At 39.7% G+C, this 24,310-nt stretch overlaps 7 protein-coding genes across 11 annotated transcripts; 3 read left to right on the top strand and 4 right to left on the bottom strand.

Moving 5' to 3' along the window:
- Positions 1 to 438: 438 nt before the first annotated feature.
- sl (small wing phospholipase C gamma 1) lies at positions 439 to 4,718 on the top strand. The gene is made up of 2 exons (XM_011313947.1): positions 439 to 4,449; positions 4,538 to 4,718. The coding sequence occupies exons 1-2, from the start codon at positions 856 to 858 to the stop codon at positions 4,658 to 4,660; spliced, it is 3,717 nt and encodes a 1,238-aa protein (XP_011312249.1). The 5' UTR covers positions 439 to 855; the 3' UTR covers positions 4,661 to 4,718.
- A 102-nt stretch (positions 4,719 to 4,820) lies between these two features.
- eIF2beta (eukaryotic translation initiation factor 2 subunit beta) lies at positions 4,821 to 6,641 on the bottom strand. Its single transcript, XM_011313948.1, has 5 exons — positions 6,519 to 6,641; positions 6,091 to 6,348; positions 5,855 to 6,011; positions 5,329 to 5,519; positions 4,821 to 5,253 (listed from the first exon to the last, which is right to left on the bottom strand). Exons 1-5 carry the CDS (start codon positions 6,534 to 6,536, stop codon positions 4,924 to 4,926), a joined length of 954 nt encoding a protein of 317 aa, XP_011312250.1. The 5' UTR covers positions 6,537 to 6,641; the 3' UTR covers positions 4,821 to 4,923.
- Positions 6,642 to 6,940: 299 nt separating this feature from the next.
- On the bottom strand, positions 6,941 to 7,996 carry slv (saliva). The gene is made up of 4 exons (XM_011313949.1): positions 7,829 to 7,996; positions 7,681 to 7,758; positions 7,295 to 7,577; positions 6,941 to 7,234 (listed from the first exon to the last, which is right to left on the bottom strand). The coding sequence occupies exons 1-4, from the start codon at positions 7,903 to 7,905 to the stop codon at positions 7,019 to 7,021; spliced, it is 654 nt and encodes a 217-aa protein (XP_011312251.1). The 5' UTR covers positions 7,906 to 7,996; the 3' UTR covers positions 6,941 to 7,018.
- A 109-nt stretch (positions 7,997 to 8,105) lies between these two features.
- LOC105272069 (nucleoside diphosphate-linked moiety X motif 8, mitochondrial) lies at positions 8,106 to 9,271 on the top strand. The gene is made up of 2 exons (XM_011313950.1): positions 8,106 to 8,292; positions 8,558 to 9,271. The coding sequence occupies exons 1-2, from the start codon at positions 8,236 to 8,238 to the stop codon at positions 9,263 to 9,265; spliced, it is 765 nt and encodes a 254-aa protein (XP_011312252.1). The 5' UTR covers positions 8,106 to 8,235; the 3' UTR covers positions 9,266 to 9,271.
- A 477-nt stretch (positions 9,272 to 9,748) lies between these two features.
- Positions 9,749 to 18,402, top strand: Npc1a (Niemann-Pick type C-1a). 4 transcript variants are annotated; one of them, XM_011313953.1, is made up of 9 exons: positions 9,749 to 10,292; positions 10,880 to 11,515; positions 11,668 to 11,860; positions 12,345 to 12,476; positions 12,916 to 15,500; positions 15,627 to 15,815; positions 15,981 to 16,068; positions 16,335 to 16,495; positions 16,852 to 16,943. In XM_011313953.1, exons 1-8 carry the CDS (start codon positions 10,218 to 10,220, stop codon positions 16,493 to 16,495), a joined length of 4,059 nt encoding a protein of 1,352 aa, XP_011312255.1. In that variant the 5' UTR covers positions 9,749 to 10,217; the 3' UTR covers positions 16,852 to 16,943. The 4 variants fall into 4 exon arrangements, with proteins under 4 accessions (XP_011312255.1, XP_011312257.1, XP_011312256.1 ...); XM_011313955.1 differs by having other exon boundaries at positions 16,335 to 16,426; positions 16,852 to 16,940; XM_011313954.1 differs by lacking the exon at positions 16,335 to 16,495 and having other exon boundaries at positions 16,852 to 18,402.
- Positions 18,403 to 18,533: 131 nt separating this feature from the next.
- Positions 18,534 to 19,250, bottom strand: LOC105272085 (sarcoplasmic calcium-binding protein 1). The gene is made up of 3 exons (XM_011313983.1): positions 19,140 to 19,250; positions 18,923 to 19,057; positions 18,534 to 18,782 (listed from the first exon to the last, which is right to left on the bottom strand). The coding sequence occupies exons 1-3, from the start codon at positions 19,248 to 19,250 to the stop codon at positions 18,534 to 18,536; spliced, it is 495 nt and encodes a 164-aa protein (XP_011312285.1).
- LOC105272070 (ATP-dependent DNA helicase Q5) lies at positions 19,155 to 24,078 on the bottom strand. 2 transcript variants are annotated; one of them, XM_011313952.1, is made up of 6 exons: positions 23,988 to 24,078; positions 23,610 to 23,818; positions 22,800 to 23,531; positions 22,627 to 22,738; positions 21,258 to 22,521; positions 19,155 to 19,306 (listed from the first exon to the last, which is right to left on the bottom strand). In XM_011313952.1, the coding sequence occupies exons 2-6, from the start codon at positions 23,698 to 23,700 to the stop codon at positions 19,253 to 19,255; spliced, it is 2,253 nt and encodes a 750-aa protein (XP_011312254.1). In that variant the 5' UTR covers positions 23,701 to 23,818; positions 23,988 to 24,078; the 3' UTR covers positions 19,155 to 19,252. The 2 variants fall into 2 exon arrangements, with proteins under 2 accessions (XP_011312254.1, XP_011312253.1); XM_011313951.1 differs by lacking the exon at positions 19,155 to 19,306 and having other exon boundaries at positions 19,912 to 22,521.
- Between the last annotated feature and the right edge of the window lie 232 nt (positions 24,079 to 24,310).

The following is a 24,310-nucleotide window of genomic DNA, read 5'->3' on the forward strand; positions in this document are numbered from 1 at the left end:
CTACTTTGCTTTTAATTCTATCTTTAGAAAAGATTCTAGAAGCGATTTTACCACCTTGACAAAGAAGAGATATTACCGGTCGGCCTCAAAAATCCCTCCGAACTCCCCTCACCACCGTAAATCGACGTAAATCTAAAAATGTTTTACATTGTTTTAAAAAAAAATGATAATTTAACGTCAATCATTTGCCCCATCAATAAAAACTTTTCCTCCGCTAAAAATCATTGTTTCTGGGTGGAAAAAAAAAATATAAACACGACTTAAAGTTTTCGTTTCAGTGCGAGTCCGGGAATTCACTCGATTAACTATTGACTGTATAAAATCATCTGTAAAAAATCTTTTTAAAAAAACCGCCATCTGGCAACTATGCTAGGAACCAACATTTTCGAGCACCGATTGACCATCACAAGTACTTTTATCTAAATTCATCAATTCACCAGTTGCTGCATTATATACTTCTGCATGCAAGTGACTGCAGATATGCACATCTCATTTAAACTTTAATTTTACATCAATTAGTTAATTTACCCACAGATCAGTGGATTTTTATAGCAAAAATACTGAAGGTCTCACTCAGTTCAGCGTTTATGTTGAATGAATTATTATTATTTGAAATTATTTTGTTATTGTATGTGTTGCATTACTCGAACCTGAAATTTAGATTTGTCGTCGAAGATGACGAGGATTATTCATTCGTGATGATAATGATGATGATGATGATAGGATTGAGAATTCAATGTGCTGGGGTTGAGGGTGATTTACTTACCGAGTGGACCTGTCTCTCTGAAGAAATTAAACTATAAATAGGAGTGAATTTTTTTAGTGAATAAATTGGTGATTTATTTTATTAAACTGATGTTGGATAAACCAATGAAGATGAGTGGAATAATTCCGGAGATGGAGCAAATAATAAGCCAGCTGGAGCGTGGCACAGTGGTGACCAAGTTTTTTCAGCGCAAGAAACCAGAGAAAAAGACCCTGATGATTCGAAGGGAGACAAGACAAGTGGTATGGGCGAAGAGTCCCACATACAGGCCCTTCGATGGGACAATTGAGATCCGTGAGATTAAAGAGATCGTCGTGGGTAAGAACTCGAAGGAGTTCGATAAGTGGCCAGAGGATTCGAAGAAAATAGAGAATCTCAGGTGCTTTGTTATCTATTATGGTTCTGAATTTCGGTTAAAGACCCTGTCAACATCAGCCTTCAGTGAGAAAGAGTGCGAGCTCTGGGTAAAGGGTCTTCGTTATCTCGTCAAGGATACGATAACAGCTCCCTACCCCCTACAGGTGGAACGCTGGCTGCGAAAAGAGTTCTACTTTATGGAAAATAGTCGGGAGTTGGTTAGCCTCAAGGACATTAAGAGTTTTATGCCCAGAGCAAGCTGCAAAATTTCCACTAATAAATTGCGAGAGGTCTTCCAGCAGGTAGACACCAGGGACAGGACAGAGTTGGGATTCGACGACTTTGTCACTCTGTACCACAAATTAATGATCGATTTGACGGCCCTCTGCGACTGGGACATCCTGAGTCTCAAATACTCGCACACAGGAAAAATCGTGACACTCTCGGAATTCCAGAGCTTTCTCACAACTGAGCAGGACGATCCGCTCAGCACCACCTCCTCTCTGGTATCGAAATTCATGAGGGATTACCTACAGGATCCCCAGAGGGACGTACAGGAGCCGTATTTCACATACCACGAGTTCATAGACTTCCTGTACTCGAAGCAGAACGACATATGGAATGACAAATACAATCGTCCTACCCATGACATGAAAAAACCACTCTCTCACTACTGGATAGCCTCCTCTCATAACACCTACCTTATGGGGGATCAGATCAGTAGCGAGAGTAGCTGTCAAGCCTACGTTAGAGCTCTGAGGGCAGGCTGCAGGTGTATCGAGCTGGATTGCTGGGATGGTCCCGAGGGAATGCCCTTTATATTTCATGGCCACACTCTCACCACGAAAATCAAATTTCTCGATGTCATCAAGACCATTAAAGAGCACGCATTTGCCACCTCCGATTATCCTGTCATAATTTCCATTGAGGACAACTGCACTCTCCCACAGCAAAGGAAAATGGCTGCCACTATGCAGGAGGTATTTGGAGAGTGCCTACTCACTCAGCCCATCGATAAAAATGAAACGTCACTTCCCTCCCCTCATGCACTTCGTGGAAAAATTATTCTTAAACACAAGAAACTCCCTGAAGGCGTTGACGAGAGCACATTTATCGTGAGAAACAATGAGCAACTTCCCCACGAGATGGACCTAAGGAACACTGTGAAAAACGGAATCCTCTACTTGGAGGATATAACTGAGAGGGAGTGGTATCCACACTTCTTCATACTGACCAAGCAGCATTTGTACTACACAGACACATTTACCCAAAGTCATGAGGTGGAGGACGTCGAGGAGGAGGATAATGAGACTGATGAGAACAGGGAGGGATCTTTCACCTCGGACACGAGGAGTTTCAACAACATCACGAGGACGAGAAGGATCAACGGCCACTCAATTCCCAATGACGAACTCCATTATGGAGAGAAGTGGTTCCATGGCAAGTTGGCAAGTGGAAGGGGAGAGGCTGAAGAACTTCTCAGGAGGTACTCCCACCTGGGGGACGGCACGTTTCTCGTTAGGCAGTGTGTAACCTTTGTGGGAGATTACTGTTTATCATTCTGGAGAAAGGGAAAGGTCAATCACTGCAGGATTAAGTTGAAGCAGAGCATGGGCCAGACTCAGTACTATCTCATCGACAGCGTTTGTTTTGACAGTCTCTATTCCCTGATAACTCATTACAGAAATCATCCACTGAGGAGCCAGGAGTTTCTGATAACCCTGAGGGAACCGGTACCCCAGCCCTGCAAGCATGAGGAGAAAGAATGGTGGCACAGCCAATGCACCAGAACAATTGCTGAGGATGTTCTCAAGAGAATACCAACAAATGGTGCTTTTCTCGTAAGATCCAGTGAGAAGGACAATAACAATAGCTATACAACGTACGCTATATCGTTCAGGGCTGAGAATAAGATTAAACACTGTAGAATTAAATTTGAGGGAAGGCTGTATACAGTGGGCTCCATTCAATTTGAGAGTCTTGTGGAGCTGGTGAGTTACTATGAGCGTCATCCTCTGTACAAGAAAGTCAGACTGGCTTTTCCAATCAGCTCGGAGATTATAGCAAATGTCCTAAGCTCAATTGATGGTCTCAATCAGGTGCCTGACGAGGATGAGAATGATTATGATTTACCTGGCTATATGGATCCTGCTGCTTTTCTCTCCAAAGTCACTGTCAAGGCTATTTATGATTACAAAGCCAGGAGGGAAGATGAACTTACTCTAGTTAAACATGCTATCATCACGAATGTTCACCGCCAGGAGGGTGGCTGGTGGCGAGGGGATTATGGGGGGAAGAAACAGCACTGGTTTCCAGCGAATTATGTGGAGGAGATTGATTGTGTCGAGGGCATCGAGGGCGAACAACAGCATCTCGATCCAACTGAGGCGATGCTCCTTGGACACCTCCAGAAGGGAGCGTTAGACATAACTGGGGCTGTAGTGGAAATTGCTGTGGCTGATAGGCCTGGACTCGAGTGGAGCATCAAGATTCAAAATCCTAATATGTGTTCTGTTTTTGAGGCCTGCACACCATCCAAGGATATTGCTCTCGAGTGGGTCGGGGCTATTAAGGAGACTGCACAGCATGCCAATGTCAGAGAAAACCAGAATAAGGAGATCGAGAGGGCTCTAAGGATTGCCAAGGAGATGTCCAATCTCATTATTTACTGCAGGTCTGTGGCGTTTGACATGGAAAGGGTGACGAAGGGCTTTGTCTTCCAGGAGATGAGCAGCTTCCCTGAAACAAAGGCGGAGAAGCTTATTTGCCAGCAAGAGCAGGCTTTCTTCTTAAAATATCACCAGATTCAGTTCAGCAGGGTATACCCAAAAGGACAGAGGATTGATTCCTCCAATTATAATCCTGTGCCTTACTGGAATGCTGGATGCCAGATGGTGGCTCTGAATTATCAGACTGGGGACAAGGCGATGCAGCTGAATCAGGCGAAATTCAGGGAGAATGGAAGCTGTGGTTACGTTCTCAAGCCTGAGTTTATGATGCAGGAGGGCTACATCACCGGTGATAAAAGAACCTTGAGAGGGGTGGACATCTTGAGGTTTCATCTAAAGATTATTGGGGCCAGACATCTTCACAAGCAGGGGAGAGGTACAGCCAGTCCTTATGTCGAGGTCGAGGTTCTGGGGGCTGAGTACGACAGTGGCACCAAACTTACCACTAAAACCATCTCCGATAATGGCTTCAATCCCATGTGGAATGAAGCCTGTGAGTTTGATGTTGTCAATCCGAATTTCGCCCTGCTGAGGTTTCTCGTGCAGGACGAGGATGTCTTCGGGGACTGCAATTTCCTAGGACAGGCCACCTATCCGGTGGGTTTTTATTTTATTTTTTTAATTTTTTCGCTAAAAATATTATTCACCCGAAGAGTCTATTGGAATAAATTAATTATTTTTTCAGGTCCAGTGCTTAAGGACTGGGTATAGAAGTGTTCCACTGAAGAATCAGTACAGCGAGGACCTGGAACTTGCCACTCTACTCGTACACATCTCTATTACCACAATTTCTTCCTCGTCCAAGTGATGAATACTTTAATTAATGGATTTTTTTTTTTTTTTATGAAATTGTATATTAGTGATTTTGTATTCATTATTGTTGACAGATATTGGATTGAAGTTTATTAAAGAAATGAAATGAATAAAATAATTATTTAGTCATTAAGGGTGATAGATTTATGTTGAGATAATTCGTGGAGTAATTTATTACCGATGATACAGATTGGTTTCTCGTGGGAATTGTTTTACAATGGAGATTTCGATAGTTGAGTGTAAAATATACAAAAATCTTCAAGCTGTTTTTGCACGAATAGCTGCACGCTTTCCAGTGACAGCCTGGAAACCGGATTTTATGCTAGCTACTGAACACCTCGATCCACACGTTTCACATTGAAGGAAAAAGAGCCTAGTATCTTTCTGCAGGATAGTATCTGGAGATCGACAGGTGTGACACGTTACGTATTCTTTGATGTAACGTCTCAATACATTTTCTATTTGTTTCTGCTGGAATCTTCCTTTGATTATAAGCTGGCTATTACCATCCACCGAGCCACTCGTACCCAATTCAGCCAGAAGGAAATCCAATAGATGCTTCGGTTGTCTATGAAGAGTCTTGCAAATCTGTCAACAATTGCAATAAATTATCATATTGAAGAACCATACTTTTTCGCTGTTTGTAATTTGAATTTTACTCACTTCAGTGAAATTGGCAAATGATGTTTTCTTCGTACCAATACGAACGACCTGTGGAGGACGCATCACAAATTTCTGTTTCTTACCGGCCACCATATCGGGATTCTTTTCCCTCATGATATTAAATACTCGCAATAGCAGCTCATCGTACGTGTAGTCTCTGTCTGATCCGATCCAGAGACTGGTGTCCTCGACTAAAATAAAAGAATCGAATTATGTCCGATCCTGAAATTGCAGTTTTAGGGAAAAATGAACACCCTGCATTTTTTTTTTTTTTTTTCGACAGCTAAGGTCCACCATTAGATCGTTTTATCCTTCAAAAAATTATGAATAAAAAAAGGTGAAGTGTTCATTTTTGCCTTCATCCCATGATGATTCCATCATAACGAGCATTACATCTTATTCCCTACCCCATTCAATTCTTACCGTACTCTGCACTTCGCTCAGGATTAGTGCAGCATGTTAACAAATAATACGCCACGTAAATAGCCTCAAAACATCCATGAGTCATTAACGAGAGGATACATACCATTTTCCTTGTCCTCATTCTCCTTTCTCTCCTTCTCTTCGGCGACAAGTTCATCGAGATCCTTCTTTTTCTTCTTTTTCTTTTTCGATTTCGAGAAGTCCATGTCGAGATCCATATCGTCGACTGCTATCTCTTCTGTTCGTGATTCTGCTAAATCCTAAATTAATTAATGAATTAATGAATTATTTTTACACCAGATTAGCCGTAGAGTTTTCGTTTTGCTCAATTTTTTTTACCTCTTTCTTGTTATCAGGTAGAGCAGTCTCCAGCTCCTCCAGATTGAAGGCCTTCTTTTTCTTCTTCTTCTTCTTGCCGAAGCTCTCCAGATCGAGGGGATCATCATCCTCGAGCTGGTGCTGTTCTGGCTCCTGGTTTTCCTTATCACCAGTGCCTTCAGGCGCCTCGTTGCCACTGCCCCCGTCGGTCATTGCTGCGTCCAGGTCGAAAGTCGTCTTCTTCTTTTTCTTCTTTTTCTTGAGGGTCGGGTCGAACACCTGCAAATAAATCACCGATTCGCCTGTAGTCGCTCTGCCAGCACAAACCTTGGGTTATTGGGTTATAGACATGCTCGAGGTTCGATTGACAATTGAACTCCCATCGAGGATCAATCCTCAAAAACCTCACCAACACCGCTCCGAAATTAATCCAGTCTCCATACACTTACGTTATCTTCCTCGGACATCGTGATTTTGCAATGAGTAAGTAAACTGATGATTAATTAACTGATATCGTATGACACAGGACACTTCACAGAGGTTTAGAATGCCGCAGGGACATGGAAAAGCACGATGTGAATTGCATCAGACTTTTAACACCTTCAGGCAAGTCCACACGAAACGGCGACTCCGCTCCGGAGCGCTTCGAATTTTTTTATCTATAATATATACAGCTTCGTCCATTGCACTATAGTATATAGTACACTACATTTTTTTAAATTTCGAATTTTTTAATTCCAGTGAATACCTCCTCAATTGTCACATCAATTGTCAAATTCAGTTTGTTCGCGTAAGGCATGCATATTCTCTGGTTGAGTCAACTTGGAAAATATATATTTCATCAAGATTGAATAGAATATATAGAGACAGATTTAGAAGATATAACCAATATTTCATTTATTGGTTAGTCAAGCAGTCAGTCAATCATAAAATATTTCAGATAGTCTTCTTATATAAAATGCGCAGCATTCTGTTTTTTTCCTGGATAAATAACAAATAGTGATAGTTGAAATGCAGAGAGAATGCATCCCATGAAGTTGGGTATCTCCATGAAGGGATCTTCTAACAGAGTTCCGTAGACAAACCACTGGCAGGAGACGACAAATGAGGCCACTATCACAGGAAACGGTAGACTGTCGGTATTCTTTTCCTTGATTACATGCACCTGAAAGGAGATGAATTAAATTATTTGGAGATTTAAAAAAGAGGGTTATCAAATGATTACCAGCATAGTCAAGGGGGAGGCGAAGAATAAAATAGTGAGACTGCAGCTGAGAAAGCCAATGTGATCAGTAGCTTTTATCCTGTCTGTGTGAACAATACTGTACGCATAAACTCCCGAAATAAACAGAATAGCCCCCACGAATTGCTTCAAAATCAACGCCTTCTTAACACTGAATAATGCAAAAATTACAATGTAGAATATTTGTAGAAGAGCCCCGAATATATTGACGCAGACAACGAAGAAGTCGCCAATCATCTGCCCATATCGAAGCCAAAAGCTACACCTGTGAATACAATAATCAAATCAGTAACTCTCGTAATTTTCGAGAAATATCTCCGAAATAATTATATTTTTCAACAGGCTGATTACTTATTAAATCTACTCACGACATCAGACACGTAATGAAGGCAAGGGCAGATGCGTCTCCAGTTGTTCCATTTTTTATGAATTTTCTGCACACAAGTCTGCAAATAACACTAATAAAAACACCGCCCACGAGTAATTAGGGGCATAATTAGGGTTATTTTCACTTACGTGCCAGCTAAAAACTGTAAAGCTGTGCAAATAGAGGCCGAAGTTGCCAGGAGATCCTTAGCCGCTGTCGAGACCATCGCACGTCTTCATACCTTGTCCATTCATTAGAATAAACAAATTCCCTGAAATTTTGATGACGTGACGAGCTAACTGTCAATCGTCAACAAATAATTAACAATGTGTAAAGAAGGATTGAGGCTTGAACCTTCCACCAGGTTCGCTGATGTTCGATAGCCTTCCATTTTTCACAGGGATTATTTCTTCCACTATAACATTACCAATGCCCTAAAATAGCTATTTGGTTTTGCAAAATTTTTGACGTTCGTGTCATCAGTCTTTCACGTGTGCGGTTTTTTTTTTTCATTTTTACCCCTCTACTTTAATTGATTCTACATCCCAGGGGGTCCATGGCAATTAATAAATACAATGCATTCAGATATTTCTTGCGGCAGCGGAGTACTGTTGTAAGTAATTTTTTTATATCGATAAGATCAAAACATATATATCTGTTATTCAAGCGATTGTGAAATCGTTGATAAATCAGATTTCTAACTCATCTACAAACTCCGCCGGAATTTCATTCATGCATATATATAATTAGAATTTTCAAATTGACAGGAAAAATTAATTTATTTTTTCCTGTTAATTTTTGATAATAAATGAAATAAAAATAATTAGTCGGAATATTTCACTAAGCGCAGAATTTGTGAAAGAAAAAACCAATTTCAGATTGCTCAACTGGCGCAAAATCTGAGTAATCAAGGCAAGAAGACTCCAGCTGCAATCGATCGTTTTAATTCGGAGGTGATCCTCAGTACAGAAAGCCGAAATGAATGTATAAAGAGATTGCAAAAGTGTCCAGTAATGAAAAGTGGCCACTCGGAGGCGGCGAGAACAGCGGCAGTTCTGGTTCCTCTCTGCATCCACAACGATGAAATGGGTCTCCTATACACCTTGAGATCAACAAAACTCAGTCAGAATAAAGGAGAGGTATCCTTTCCCGGTGGAATGCGAGACCATAGCGATAATAGTTTCGAAGAAACCGCTCTGCGAGAGACCTGGGAGGAGCTGAACATCCCAAAAAACTCAGTGGACGTCTGGTCAAGGGCAAATATTGTTGGACGAAAACATGTTCACGTTATGCCAGTATTGGGCTATATCGGTCACGTCGATCCCCAACAATTGCAATTCAATCCTCACGAGGTTGAGAAGGCATTCGTCGTCAGTTTACAATCGTTATGTGATCCTAATCATTGGGGTTTTACACAGTTTCGTAATAATTATACACTACCAACTTATTCCGTTGCTGGCCACAAAATTTGGGGTCTCACTGCGCTCATAACACATATCATCCTGGAGGCTCTCTTGCACGATGTTTATCCGCATAAATTGCAATTTGTCCGACCCATTGAGCATTACGCTAGTAAAAAAGTATGAATGTAATGCTATGCCTTTTTTCATCCATTCACTACTTCCTTCCCTACATTGTACAGAATGAAAAACGATAATATTTAAATGTTAAACGCTTTTCCATTTCAAGAAAATTCTTTCTAAATTGTAGCAATCACTGCCACTTTTTAAGTTCCCTTTGAAACGAATTCATATTAAGTCGAATCAACTACTAAATAACTTGGTCAAATTCCATGGAAAAAAAATTAGATTTTATATAAATCTTCGTACTATTGAGTAAAAATTTGTCAATAATTTAATAAAGTGAACTGTTTAATTATGCCAAAGAGTAAAGAAAGCCATTTAATCATATTCTGGCCTAGATCAATTCCGATCATCATGTCCTCTTGATAAGAAAAATAAGGACGGGATTTTTTTTTTTTTTTATAGAATAGACAGAATAAATAAAATGAAATATAATTCAATTTAAAATAAATCCAGTTATCAGACACAGCTCATTGTCTAATAATTGACTTACAAGATTTCTCGATATTACATCTCGTTAAGTCCTTCAATAAGCAGCAATTAAGGCAAAATGACGAAATAGAATAAATGAATCATCGGGTTAAAGTCGAATAATACAAATGCCGTTTTGATATGTCATACATCGGTGGTTCGTTCACCTTCGTCAATCTCCGCTATCTCCGTCATCTCCGTACCTCCTGACACTTGAGGCATGCGCACTAGTCCATAAAACTCAGGGTGGAGTAGGGAGAAGTGGACGACAGCCATCAGTAATAATTTTTCGTCAGTTTTCATTTCTCACTTAGCAGTGAAAACATATCCCATAAATTCCCCCCAAAACCAAACAATAGATGAGATTAATGCTACGAATAATAAACAATTGCCCAATCCACTCAACAGTCAGTGACTTGTGATAGTTATTTCCTAGTTTAACCATCAATATTTATTTAAATCAGAGTCGACAGCCATAGGTACTATGACTGTGTGCTCTGGAATGTCATCGATAAAAGCGTCATTATTGCTGATTCTGTTCTCCATTGCAGCAGTTACGGTGAGCACAATTCCGTAATTGAAATTAAAAAAAAAAATCCTATGAAATTTTAGTGGAGAGGATTAATTCTCTTCAGCCCTCCCCAGTTGACTAACACCTTTAATTAATAATATTTACCCGGGCCCAACGTCACACCGATGAATCGCTGACAAGACGTTTGTGTCTAATTTAATAATCCGTCCTTCTACGTATCTTCTTTGGCGGCTTCGCATGCCTTGGACACTTGAATCGGTCAATGTTAACTGTTTGGAAAATGGAACTGGAAATACGTGACGGGGTCGAATTGAATCAAAGGTGTAAAGATTACTCGGCCTTGATCCCATACTTTTAACTCTTCCTAGTCACTAAACCACCTAATCGATACCGTTGGCGAACAAAAAATTTTCTAATTACTGTTTTTATCAATCAATCACAAGAAATATCGATAAACAAATTATCACGAAAAACGTTGGTGTTGAGGATATTCATGCCAATAGATTTATCAAGCTCATTTTATCGATGACTCACTAGCAGCTAATTAGTCATTAGTAATCCGGAGTGGCTGGAAGCCGGTGGAAAGCATTTGCAATTTGCCATTTTTTCATCAGGTTATAAAGGGCGATGGCCACTGCATCTGGTACGGAACTTGCTTCAAAGACGAGCTCGGTCACGTCAAGTACTGCCCCTACAACGGCACTGCTAAACCCTTGGACACCAGGGGTCAGGGTTTCCTAGCAAAACACTGTCCCCACATGATGAAGGCACCAGGTCAAGCTATTAATACATGCTGTGACTCCGAGCAACTCGAAATTCTCGACAACAATATTCTCTTAGCTGCTAATTTACTTGCTCGTTGTCCTAGTTGTCTCGGAAATTTGGTTAAACATTTCTGTGAATTTACGTGCAGTCCCCGTCAAAATGAATTCATGAATATAACTCAATTTGGACCTAACAACACGTACATCGATGGGATCAATATGTACATCACTAATAGGTATCTACAGGGGACTTATAAATCATGTAACAAAGTGTCAGTTCCCAGCACCGGTCAGCTGGCCTTCGACCTCATGTGCGGAGATTGGGGATCCAGTCATTGCACTCCCGAAAGGTGGTTTAAATTTATGGGTGATGCTACTGATAATATCTATGTACCATTTCAAATCGATTACATTGGAAGTGACGAGAAAGTTGGCAATTTCACTCCACTGGATCCCGATATTACACCCTGCAGCAAACCATACAACGTAATTACCTCTAATTATTATTATAATTTTTAGTAAATATCAAATTCAGCTCATCTAAAGTGTTATTCTGAATGCTATTTTCCTTTATGAAACTGTCAATAAGTATAATTGAGATGATTAATGAAAAATTCATGGTAATTTGATCATATCAGTCTACAACAGCCGCCTGCAGCTGTGTCGACTGCGAAGAGAGCTGTCCTGTGCCTCCGCCAGCCCCCCTGCCACCCCAACCCTTTACCCTCATCGGTCACGACGGCTACGCAGTCACAATGATCATTACCTTCATTATGGGAACATCTCTCTTCCTCCTATCGATCGTTTGCTTCACCAACCGCAAGAAAATAGGTAAGGGATCGATAAAATCTACGAGTGTTTCGAGTGACCAAAAAAATTCCACAGTGAGGATTTTCATTTATTCACGCAACTCATATATTCAACCGAGATTTTATCATCGTCGCTGGGATACATTGGCATTTTTAAATATTCTTATTTCACTGGAAGCCTGAAGCTGCGGTGGTCTCATTCAAATGACTAAATACTGATTATCCTGCGTTATTTGCGTACTTACTGTTTATTTAAATTTTTGGAGCAGACCTCCATTGTTATTAATACCATAGCCCAACCCCCTAGCAGTTGTGGCACAAATACGATATATACATTATTATTCACACATTCCAATTCGCCTAGATCTAATTCACACAATTTTATTCATTAAAACTACAACAACAACAACAACATCAAAAACAAAAACAAAAAGAAAAAAGAAAAAAGAAAAAACAAATAGGAGAAAACGAAAAAAAAAAACAAATGTTTTATGGTGCGTGTGTAGTTGCAAGGGGCGAGGAAGTAGGGAGACAGGTGGGTAGACGTCTCACCGCTGGTTTACATCACCCTGGAGATGGTGCACGTATTGCCCTGGCTGCTGATCAGGAGGACAGCCCACTGCAGTCTAAAAGATCCAGTATGTTTCCTCGATGCTTCACTCTCTCATTGTTCTATTTATACATCAAATATTACTTTTGCTTCTATAATTGTCACTAACTGCTTGTTATTCCCCCTGCGTGATCCACTCACAGCACTTTTCGTACTTGATTCTGTTTTGTTTGTTAATTGTCTATCAAATTTTTACATTATTTATTTTCAGCACCACTTGATGTTTGTCTGTTTACATGTTTTGCGAGGGGTGATACCTCGAGAAATTAGGTGAATTTTCATCGAGTTATTGCCCCTTGATCCATCAAATAATTTACCATTTTCTCATCACGTAGTCAAATGGAAGCAATGGAAAATCATTGCAGTCCCCTTGATTACACATCGCGTACAGCCCACGTGTTGTTATTTCTGCTTGGCATATGTGCTTATCTCAACGATATATCCTCCTAATTGGAAACATCCTGTAGGTGTTACCTCTGCAGACGACCTACCAAATGGCCTTCAAGAGGAGGAATCAACAGTGGTTGAAAAACTTGGAGCGAATACTGACAAGTTCCTCCAGGAGTTTTTCTGTGCGTGGGGCACCTTCTGCGCCAAACATCCGGTGGAGGTTCTCTTGGTGGGTGCCTGTATAATCGTCGTCCTCGGTTGTGGCATCAGGTACACTCATGTAACAACAGACCCTGTAGAGCTCTGGGCGTCAGCGACTTCGAGAGCTCGAATGGAGCGACAGTACTTCGATAGTCACTTCGAGCCTTTCTACAGAAACGAGCAGATAATAATCTCCGCTGTGGGCCTACCTAATATAATCCACAACACATCTGATGGCTTAATCACCTTTGGCCCAGTATTCCATCGAGAGTTCCTTACGACCATTCTCGAACTCCAGGAGGATATCAAAGCAATCAAGACTGAAAGCAACTACACTTTAGCCGATATCTGTTTCGCCCCACTAACAAATTCCTTCACAGTGGCTCCAACAGTCGAAAAATGCACAATCCAGAGTGTCTGGGGTTATTGGGGCAATAGCATGAAGAGATTCAACAAAACCATAAAGGAGCACGGCTACGTAACGACGTATCTCGATCACTTTAAAACGTGTACGAGTAATCCATACAATTCAGAATGCCTTGCACCCTATGGAGGACCCATAGAGCCAGCTATTGCAGTGGGTGGATTTCTCAAACCAGGACAATCTCTAAAAGATCCCCATTACGAGAAAGCAACTGCTATTGTTCTGACCTTCCTCGTTAACAACTATCACAATAAATCGAAGCTCCAGCCTGCAATGGAGTGGGAGAAAAGCTACATCGAGTACATGAAGCATTGGGCAGCCACGAAAAAACCAATTTATATGGACGTTGCATTCACATCAGAGAGATCTATAGAGGACGAGCTTTACAGAGAATCACAGTCTGACATATCGACGATTCTCGTCTCCTACATCATTATGTTTGCCTACATCACTGTTTCTTTGGGGCAGATGAAGTCCTGCGGACGATTGCTCATCGATTCCAAAATCACCCTGGGTTTAGGAGGAGTTCTCATAGTTTTAACATCAGTTATATGCTCTGTGGGATTATTTGGGTTCATTGGACTGCCAGCCACTTTGATCATCATCGAAGTCATTCCATTTTTGGTACTGGCTGTGGGGGTCGATAACGTTTTCATCCTTGTCCAGACTCACCAGAGGGAGGGCAGGAGGCCCAACGAGTCCATTCCAGAGCACATAGGACGTACTCTGGGACAGGTGGGACCCAGTATGCTTCTGACAAGTGTCTCAGAGAGCTGTTGCTTCTTCCTGGGGGGTCTCTCGGACATGCCTGCTGTCAAGGCCTTTGCCCTCTACGCCGGGATGGCTCTCCTTTTTGATTTTTTACTCCAGATAACGTGCTTCGTCAGCCTCTTAACTCTGGACACCCTCAGACACTCTGGAAACAGATTCGATATCTGTTGTTGGATTCGGGGATCTAAGAAGGACAGTGGGGAAGAATTTGTTGATGGGGTTTTATACAAAATCTTTAAACTTGCTTATGTTCCATTTTTGCTGCACAAATGGGTGCGTGCTGGAGTAATGGTGATTTTCTTCGGTTGGCTGTGTACTAGCATAGCAGTGGTGCCTCATATTGAAATTGGACTCGACCAAGAGCTCTCCATGCCAGAGGACAGTTTTGTCTTGAAATATTTCAAGTCACTGAATGAGTATCTCTCCATTGGGCCTCCAATGTACTTCGTTGTTAAAGAGGGATTGAATTATTCAGACACAAGGACACAGAATTTAGTTTGTGGTGGTCAGTGGTGCAACTCTGATTCCCTATCGACTCAGGTATTCATTGCAGCTCAGCAACCCAATATTACGTATGTAGCTAAGCCAGCGAGCTCTTGGCTAGACGACTACATTGACTGGAGTCAGGCTGACAACTGCTGTAAGTACTTCCCACAGAATAATTCCTTCTGTCCACATGAGAATATGAGGTGCCTCAACTGTCCAAAACGTACGAATAAATTTGGCAGACCTGATCAAGTGTCTTTCGAGAAATATGTGTCTTATTTTTTGAATGACAATCCCAATGATCAATGTGTGAAGGCTGGACATGCTGCCTATGGGCAAGGGGTCAATTACCAATTAAATCCCACTACTAATTTGTCGCACGTTGGAGCCTCGTACTTTATGACTTATCACTCGATCCTGAAGACCTCTGCTGACTATTATGAGTCTATGAGGGCGGCCAGAAAAATATCAGCTAATATTACCAATATGATAAATAGCCATTTAGAGGCAGCCAACCGCACTGAGAGGACTGAGGTCTTTCCTTACAGTGTATTTTATGTGTTCTATGAGCAATATTTGACAATGTGGCCTGATACGTTGAAGAGCCTGGGAATTTCTCTCCTTGCAATATTTTTGGTGACGTACTTCCTCATGGGATTGGACATTTTCTCCTCGTTCGTCGTGGTAATTACCATTACCATGATTTTGGTTAATATTGGGGGCCTCATGTACTGGTGGCATATCACTCTCAATGCCGTATCCCTGGTTAATCTTGTTATGGTGAGTCATTGACAATTATCATCAGTTTCAATATCATTTCACCACTTAGCTACTGACTTTAAACGATGAATTTTCCAAAAATTAAATTAATTAATAATTGATTATTAATAATTAATCGACTTGCAGGCTGTTGGTATCTCTGTAGAATTTTGCAGTCACCTGGTTCACTCGTTTTCAATGTCCGTCAGAGCGACAAGAATAGAAAGAGTGGCTGATGCTGTAACGAACATGGGAAGCTCTGTGTTCAGTGGAATAACTCTCACTAAATTCGGTGGAATAATCGTTCTCGGTTTTGCTAAGAGCCAAATATTCAAAGTGAGTTGGAAATATTATTTTCTCCCCGATGTTATACGAAAACTCGATTTTATTTCAAAGTGAAAAATAGTAACGATGGAATGAATGCTAACACACACTGACGCCTGTCATCCACAAGACCTATATTGGCTCACAACTAAATATATTTATTGGTATACGTCTCAGGTATTCTACTTCAGAATGTATCTGGCAATCGTGCTGTTTGGTGCAGCTCATGGTCTCATATTCCTTCCAGTTCTCCTGAGTTATATAGGTAAGGTCGAATCGTTCTCGCTTGTTATTGAAAGATCCACTGATTGTTTAAACGCCCAGCTCGACAATAATAAATTCACGCGGGCTAGTGTAAATTCAATGACACATTCAATAAAAGATCTTTTATGACGGGTGTAATGGCTGTTTCCAATAATAAATACAGATATGAGGTGTTTTCATATACGTAATGATTTTGTTTAAACATCGATGATGATAATTGGATCGAGCCAGAAATGAGTTGACCGTTTGAAAATCGATCGGTTCCAGGCTCACCTATGAATCGAGAGAAGTTAGCCCATCACCGGAGAGCCATGCGCGGAAATCTGGACAACGTGCAAGAAACCTCATTAAATCATCGAGTAAGCAATACAAATACACCCACTACACCCATCACAAGTACATTCCGAGCTCTCGATTGTGATAGATAGGTAGGCAAGCCTATTGCCCTCTATTATTATTATTCTTTTTATTATTTACACACTGGCTTTGATTTTTTATACAGTCACGGTGGATTCATTACAAACTAAAGTATTGATTTATCTCAGAAACTATTCATTCTAGGGGAAAACATGGAACAACTTTTTTTGAGTTCCTCTTCGAAATGGATAGTTTTTTTTTTTTTTTTTTTTAAATTATTTATACATATTAATCAATATATTTGTCATTGAAATTTATTTATTTTTCATCATGACTCTTGAGCGTTTAGCAATCTGTGGAGATACTAACACGTTAGTTGTTCAAGTGAGATTGTGAAATTACTGGGTATTTTTTTTTGGGAATTCAGGCGTGATGTCCCGCCGGCGAAACAGAGGTGATCTCCAACCAAATGGAGGCGTCAACGAGATCGCAGGGCGCTCACTCGTTGACTCCACGACTACTCTTGTTCAGAATATTTCGAACCCAACAACTTCCTACACCAGTATAAACAGCGATGATACTAGGTAGAAATTGAAGTTGTCACAATAGAAGGTAAATTAAACAATTGGAGGAAAGGTGGGACAAAACAGACATTTTTTTTCGACTAAATTCCTTCAATTGAATAAATCTTCAAGCGTCTGTTTTGATTGGCCAATGCCTTCGCAAATTCCTATAAATATATATTTTCGTCTTTGTAATTTATTGTCAAAATAATGGTTTATCAAACTGTGTTCACGATAATGGTATACACATCAAATTCCATATGAATATATTCCGACTAGAAAAATCATTTCATTTCACATCTCATGAGATAAACGATGAATCATCTCTGACGTTAGTCCGGGGTAACAATTTTTGAATCGCTTGCAATCATTAAAATTATGGCGCTTTCATTACGGATGCTATTAAAAAAATGAACCTTCTCTGGAAACGAGTTGCTCAGTATTACTAAGTATTGCGGATTGAAGAAAAATTAGGGAATTGAATTATATTGAAATTGTTGTGGATTTTTATTTGTCAAATATATACTTTTCCGCTTGCATTTAATCGAACGTTGCATCACTATCATTTACCAGGAAATAGCATTTCCTATTGACATTTCAGCAATTATAGGTCTAAATTACGAATCTCATAATTGGAATTTTGTATGGGATTTTCTTATTGTGGTGTATGAAAATTGAACCTAAAATACATACGTATTTGATATTTTTATATTGTTGTTCAATGGAAAAACAGTCATGCAATAATCCAATTACGCGAAAATGGCAATATTTTTTCGATTATTTCTATATTGAAGAACTCAAGGTGTTTATAATTCACACAATTCAATAGCGAAGTGATAAAGTGAAGATAGAGTGAATCTCAAAAGCTATTGATTTTCAATGTATCACTTAGTTATTGAATAGACACAGACATCTCAATTCATCCTCTCATTTAATTGGAATATAAAGCCCCCATTATCGTGATCGAGATACATGCTGTGTTAATAATATTCATTTTCATTATATAAAATTCACCGATACTAAACTGGAAAAACTCCAATAATTTTGTACTATAAAGAACGTACTTTTTATACAAAACTCATTTCAAGAAGATAAAAAATAAATTTAAAGAATACATTTTATTCTTAATAAAATGAACAAAATACGCGATTTTGGGTATGGATTAATGAAAAATTGTGCTAGGGGTATTTGTGGGCATAGAATTGTAATTTAATCATTATATTATCGTCACTGAAAATGATATTGTCTGGTTATTGTTGATTTTAGTCGTTTGGGTAAGGCAATTGCCACAGTGTGACTTCTATAGCTGAAAATTTTTTGTTGAAAATTGAGGAAATTTAATAAGAATTGTAATTCTGTACATAGTGTGAAAAATAAATAAAAGGCATATCAAATTGCGGTGACACAAATGTTAATTTCTTTATTTATTGTGAAAATAGTAAATTGAGATTCTAATTTAATTTCTATCGAATTCATCGTTTTTTGTACATATGGATATGGATTTTTCGATTGTGTGAGTATTCAGTAACAAGTAGGATATAAGAGATTAACAGGATTCTCGTAAAGGGCCGAATAAGTGCACTGCGGGACAGTTCTCGTCGGGATTCCCCAGGAACTGTGCGTAGAGCTCTTGGTAACGCGATAACGTCAGCCCACCACGTTTCCGGTCGTCGTCCGTCAGCAAATTTTGATATGCCTCATCGAGGACGTCGACACTGTCCACTGGAATTCTGCTCACGCAGTTGTATCGAAATTCATCCGCTGCTATTACACCATCGTCTGCAATTTTAGCATGCTATAAAAAAAAACATGACACACTCGATTGCCAATTTTTAAGTTCTTCCAGAACAACTACAAATTCATTGGCAAATTCCCGCATATTCAACAGATGGATTTTCCATCAATTGACGAATTGTAGAGAAAAATTGCATGAACCTGACCATTGATATCCACCAGTTTGAAGTGACTGTCTATAAACATTTTCATGGCCTGTGGAAAATCGCGGTAAGACCGTCCAACGCAGCTCTTCTGAACAGCCGCTTTAAACTCCTCCACAGTGACAACTCCGTCCTTCAATGAAAAAAAAAAAAAAAAAACGAAAAAAAAAGACCGGTTTAAATAATGAAAGTCAATAACGATTTGCAAGCTGTACCTTATTGAAATCCGCAAGCTCTGCAATCTCCTCCCAAAGGGAGAGCATAATGTGAAGATTCTCCTGATACCGATTGTAATTGAAATCCCCCTTTCCCTCGATAAGCGTCATTTTCAGGGCCATACATTCGAAGTCGTGCTGATCCAAAACACCATTGTTATCGATATCTAGCAATAAATTTCATGTAAAAATGTATGAAGAAAATTCAGCACATGAATCTAACGCCTTTTATAAAAATTATGCGTGCCTATCTTACACTTATGAATGTTATCTTTTGATATAAAAAATAATTTCCAATACTTTATTTAAATATTTGTGGGTTTAAGATGGGAGGTAGTGAGTGGATAAATGAATTGATTTTTTTTTGCATAGGTTTGTAGAAATGAATATAATTCTCAATATATAATACATAATATCTCTCATCGTTCTTGTTCCAACGACATTTTCTAGGCCCTTAAGATGAGCCAGAAATCGATAGTTTCGTTTTTCCCTTTTTTCTCGGCTTTCAATTTTCAAAATTTAAATTAAAACAAATATATATATATATATATATATATATATATATATATATGCATAGCTTAGGTATTGGCCGAAAAAAGCTGACAAAGTACGTTACATGCTATTTTTCTTTTAAGGGATTCTATTTAAATTTTTTGACAGGTAAAAAAATATTCGTTGGATAGAAATAATGTAGAGTATATAAATGGACAGCTGCGAGTACTAACCATATAGGAATTTGACAATAAAACTAACACGATTATCCCAACTATATGCCATTTCGTTCAGCTATTCACAATAATTCACAGTGGCAATTGTGCAAAAAATGTTTGGCCGAAAAGAAAAAGAAATAAAGTGAGGAAAAAGGTGTGAACTTGGGATGGATCGACCAAGGTGATTTGTCGGATTAGTGTCAGGAACGAGAGGCAATGGGAGACTTGGAGATTTAACGAGGAGGACCACTGAGAAATAAGCTCGATGTGTACCGAACGTGAGGAGATTTGGGAGTGATCTAAGTTTAGATCTCAACATCTCTAGAGACCGGTGAGGTACTCGGTGGTATATCAACGTATCCCACAGTTGTTGTATCTTATCGTGGCAAGTCCCTTTCCAATTTCTGAGTAACTGGTCTCTAATACACGAAACAAAAGTCTTGCCAATAATTCCCCAATTATTTCCGCGTGTGGCCTCGACAGCCCGTCCACAGTTTGTTTCTAATTTCAACGGAGGTCGAAATTTACACGATCACGGTCGTCCTCTCAGACAACTGTCTACCCCGATCTCCCCTTTCTTTCTACTTGTTCGACAATTCGTGTCAGCAATAATGTATTTTTACGTGTGACAGTTGCAATGGACATTTCCGTTCGCTATTTGCCTTTGCTATTGGGAATGTAAACATAGCATTTCGAAATTTAGCTTGGACAGAATTACAAGATATATCTCATGCTTTTTCGCATTCATCAGTAGGAAAATATTTTCATTTCCTCATTGAGTTTTCTTGTTCTCACAATTTTTTATTGTGTTTAATTTTTTTCTCCATAAAGCAAAAATACACTTACAACGCACCTCCATTCGTTCTCCGAGATAAATAAATACATTAGAAAGCGGTACAAAAATAAAATAATTCATAAATCGACTTTACAGACTTTTCAGGTAATTGCAAGCAAATGTCTGTATTTCTCCTTTAACAATAATATTCTTCTGCGTGATTAAGTGATGAATAGTTGCATGAACTCTGATGAAGCTCTTTCTATCGGGGATGTGTTTGGAGGGAAAGTACTTCATAAGATAATTTGTCAAGATTTCAGCAGTACTCAAATTTCCAGTTTTCTCAAATTTTTTTTTCATCGCCATCCCATCGCTACCCGATATTCTAGAATTAGGCTTAAACATCTTGCGCGATATATTGTCGCTGGATACGTCGACTGTGCTGTCAAATGCTCGTTTATTATTTTTATTGTCATCTACTGGGTGCGATTTTTTTGGGGGATCAGAGGACTCGAGTGGATTCGATTGATGCGCTTTCTCAATCTTCACTAAATATTTCCGAATAGTATCCTGTTTTTTTTTCAGTGTCTCACCTTTTATTTTGATAAAATTATTAATCAGCTCTGTCGTTACCGTAAATTCTGCATTTCCTGTCCCCTTATTTTCAGAGCCCTTGCAACTACTATCATCATTAATGGCGACTGTGGCGATTGGAGAGGTTTTTCTGCATCCAGACTTAATTATTTTGTGACTCGTCCCTGCTCCACTTGTCCCAGTCAACTCCGAGGCCTTTCTAAATTCACAAAGAACGTTTTTCTCAAAAGTGGAGATGTCATCGAGCCTTAGGTCAGACTCGCTCTTCCCGGAATGAGAAATCTCCCTCTTCTGACTAATTTGTGAATCACGAGAAGTCGACACTGTCTGGAATTCACATTTGAAATTTTCTCCACCAGTTTTAAAATTATTAGTACGACATTTCTCCTTATTTCCTTCTTCATCATCCCCCTGTCCCTCAGAATCCTGGAACTCGTGAAAATGATCGCACACCAGCTGATTCCTGGTGGCCTTCTTCACAGCAGCAACGATCTGTGACATGTCAAGCTTGTACTTATTCGCAACCTTAGTCTTCGAGAGGGTAATGTATTCGACATTCCGTGCGATCAGCTCGACGCGAGCCTCTGGAAGAGTACCTGACGAGGATTCCATAAACAATTTGGAATTATGCAAGAGAGCCTCAGTGAGTTGTCCAAGGCAGTTCTCCCTGCTCTGGACCGTCAGGCCCTTGACTTTCCTGTCAGTGCTTTCAGCGGCAAGCACCTTAGCTTTTTTCGCATCGTAAAGATTTTGTTTTCTAATTAGTTCCTCAGTGCATAACTTTCCCCTCCTCAGGGCGAATTGCTGAACGATCAGATCCTTAGACTCCTTCTTCTCCATTGCCCTCAGCTGCTCTCTTGATAGTGTCTTGCCCTCCTCCACCTCCTGGTTATCGTACTTAGGCAGGACAATTCCTTCCAGAGGAGAGATATTCGGCTGTGGCTTAAGTGATTGACTCCTCTTAAAATCAGCGATTCGATTTTTTATCAACAGCTGATCAATACAGACGTCACAACGTTTTTTACATTGGGGTGGCCTATCGGCAAAGTATTTTGAGAATACAGTATGCCGACACTTAGGCTCGAGACAATACGCCACCATTTTTTCAAAACTCTTGTGCTTCTCTTTAGCAATATCCAGCGTCGATCCTGGCTCAGTGGTTCTAGTGAGATAATCAATAGCTTTGTATTCGTCCCTACTGAAATAAATTCTGCACGATGCAGCTCTGCCATCTCTACCAGCTCTACCAGACTCCTGGTAATACGCAGCTATACTCGAAGGCACCGTCCAATGGACCACCAATCTACAATTAAGCCGCTCGATTGGACTGAGAGATGGAGGATTTGCGGGAACGAAATTCTGGGATTTGGGGCAGAGGTTGTGGCACAGAATTTCACATTATACAAACCTAACTGATCCCTTGTCCACCCCCATTCCAAAGCTGCAGGTTGCTGCAATTACTGGCACTTCGCCCAATGTCCACTTGTCTTGAGCTTCCGCTCGGCTCTTGGTGGTGAGACCTAGGGAAAGGAGTTGTAAATTATTGAGATTTTATATTTTTCTGTGGGATCAATAATTTACCAGCGTGATAGGCCAGGGTGGGTATTCCAGCTTCGGTGAGTGTCTTTGCCAACTCCTCCGTAGTTTCTTTCTTCCTGCAGTAGATGATTCCGCAGTTCTTCTCATCTGGGCTACCCAAGCACTGAATTATGAATTTTTTGAGGTGCTCCGCAGGATTTGGCAGGATATCGAGGAAGAACACATCGTAGAAGAGATTCTCTCGGAACACAGGTGTGGATAATTTTATTGCATTCATTTTCAGGGTCTTCAAAATGTCGTCAACGACCTCTTTTGTTGCAGTTGCTGTAAATGTTGCAATAGGTACACCTGGAAGTATTTCCCTCAGATTCCCCAACTGTCGATAGCTCGGCCTGAAGTCATGGCCCCATTCACTTAAACAATGAGCCTCGTCGACCACGATGTGTGAAATTTTCTTCGCCTTGTGCATTCTTGCCAGCAAATCTTTAAAATGCTGTTGCGTGCACATCTCAGGAGTGACATAGAGCAATTTTATTGATAATTTTTTTAAAAATAAAGCCTCCAGAATTGCTTTCTTATCCTTTGAACGAGTCGCCGAATTCAGGGCACATGCTTTAATCCCCTTGGAGTTGAGGAAATCCACCTGATTTTTCACAAGGGCTAAAAGTGGAGAAATTACTAGAGTGATTGAATTTGTTTTGAGAGCTGCTGGTAATTGGAAACACAATGATTTTCCACCACCCGTCGGCATACAAACGTAAACGTCTTGTTTTCCTGAAAATTTATGATTTATTCGATAGTTGCGAGTGAAAAGATTGACATGATGAGAGGGATATTGTTAGAAGGCTTTACCGTTGTTGATTGTTGCAGTAGCTTGTGCCTGGATTTCGCTCTTGAAATCCTCATGGCCAAATATATTTTTTAAAGCTTGTTTCAACATCATTTACATTATTAAACTGACGAAAATTGATAATTTGAGGTTGGATTTTGTGTGAGAGTTATACCTCAATGTTGCCAGATTTTTTAAATATGCCCAAGGAGCCATCTGTCTGCAGGCATGTCTACAAATTACAAAAGAACCCAAGATAGCTGCTGTAGTATGTACATGTATGTATGTTAATGATTACGTTTCAAACAATCATTTTCTTCTCCCATTTATAATTAGTACATCGCCCACCCGTCATTTTTATTTTATTTTATTTATTTACTTTTTTTTTTATAACTACTCACCCACTACTCACCATATCGGCTCTTCTGTAATACCAAAAATCATCAATTTTCAAGAAAATTGAAAATTACAAATTGATGATATAAGGGAATATTTATAAAAAATATGTTGAAGCTGAAAAAAACAACCACCGGAAAATTTAAATGATTTTTTTATTTTGTTTACATTACTTTTACATCTAGAAGATTATTCATTTAAACGTACTATAAGATGATGATAGCTGATTTATTACTCTTCTTCTCTACTTCACCATACTTCCAACCAAATGAGTTGAAAAAAATTTTAATCATTCGCGATGAATATTAATCGCTGTTAAATGAAAATC

The sequence above is a fragment of the Fopius arisanus genome, unplaced genomic scaffold (assembly GCF_000806365.1).
Source record: "Fopius arisanus strain USDA-PBARC FA_bdor unplaced genomic scaffold, ASM80636v1 scaffold00135, whole genome shotgun sequence".
Taxonomy (NCBI): domain Eukaryota; kingdom Metazoa; phylum Arthropoda; class Insecta; order Hymenoptera; family Braconidae; genus Fopius; species Fopius arisanus.

Coding starts and splice junctions, on each gene's coding strand:
- Npc1a (XM_011313954.1), top strand. CDS start 10,218: ATGACTGTGTGCTCTGGAATGTCATCGATAAAAGCGTCATTATTGCTG. Junction 15,501..15,626: donor CCCTGGTTAATCTTGTTATG/GTGAGTCATTGA, acceptor ATCGACTTGCAG/GCTGTTGGTATCTCTGTAGA. Junction 16,069..16,851: donor AGTTCTCCTGAGTTATATAG/GTAAGGTCGAAT, acceptor TTGGGAATTCAG/GCGTGATGTCCCGCCGGCGA.
- LOC105272085 (XM_011313983.1), bottom strand. CDS start 19,250: ATGACGCTTATCGAGGGAAAGGGGGATTTCAATTACAATCGGTATCAG. Junction 19,058..19,139: donor AGCTTGCGGATTTCAATAAG/GTACAGCTTGCA, acceptor TTTTCATTGAAG/GACGGAGTTGTCACTGTGGA. Junction 18,783..18,922: donor TGGTGGATATCAATGGTCAG/GTTCATGCAATT, acceptor TTTTTTTTATAG/CATGCTAAAATTGCAGACGA.
- slv (XM_011313949.1), bottom strand. CDS start 7,905: ATGGTCTCGACAGCGGCTAAGGATCTCCTGGCAACTTCGGCCTCTATT. Junction 7,759..7,828: donor TTACAGTTTTTAGCTGGCAC/GTAAGTGAAAAT, acceptor TGTTATTTGCAG/ACTTGTGTGCAGAAAATTCA. Junction 7,235..7,294: donor CCTCCCCCTTGACTATGCTG/GTAATCATTTGA, acceptor ATCTCCTTTCAG/GTGCATGTAATCAAGGAAAA.
- LOC105272070 (XM_011313951.1), bottom strand. CDS start 23,700: ATGATGTTGAAACAAGCTTTAAAAAATATATTTGGCCATGAGGATTTC. Junction 23,532..23,609: donor TACTGCAACAATCAACAACG/GTAAAGCCTTCT, acceptor ATAAATTTTCAG/GAAAACAAGACGTTTACGTT. Junction 22,739..22,799: donor CACCCTGGCCTATCACGCTG/GTAAATTATTGA, acceptor TCCTTTCCCTAG/GTCTCACCACCAAGAGCCGA.
- LOC105272069 (XM_011313950.1), top strand. CDS start 8,236: ATGGCAATTAATAAATACAATGCATTCAGATATTTCTTGCGGCAGCGG. Junction 8,293..8,557: donor TGCGGCAGCGGAGTACTGTT/GTAAGTAATTTT, acceptor AACCAATTTCAG/ATTGCTCAACTGGCGCAAAA.
- eIF2beta (XM_011313948.1), bottom strand. Junction 6,012..6,090: donor TACCTGATAACAAGAAAGAG/GTAAAAAAAATT, acceptor TAATTAATTTAG/GATTTAGCAGAATCACGAAC. Junction 5,520..5,854: donor GAATGAGGACAAGGAAAATG/GTATGTATCCTC, acceptor CTTTTATTTTAG/TCGAGGACACCAGTCTCTGG.
- sl (XM_011313947.1), top strand. CDS start 856: ATGTTGGATAAACCAATGAAGATGAGTGGAATAATTCCGGAGATGGAG. Junction 4,450..4,537: donor TAGGACAGGCCACCTATCCG/GTGGGTTTTTAT, acceptor TTATTTTTTCAG/GTCCAGTGCTTAAGGACTGG.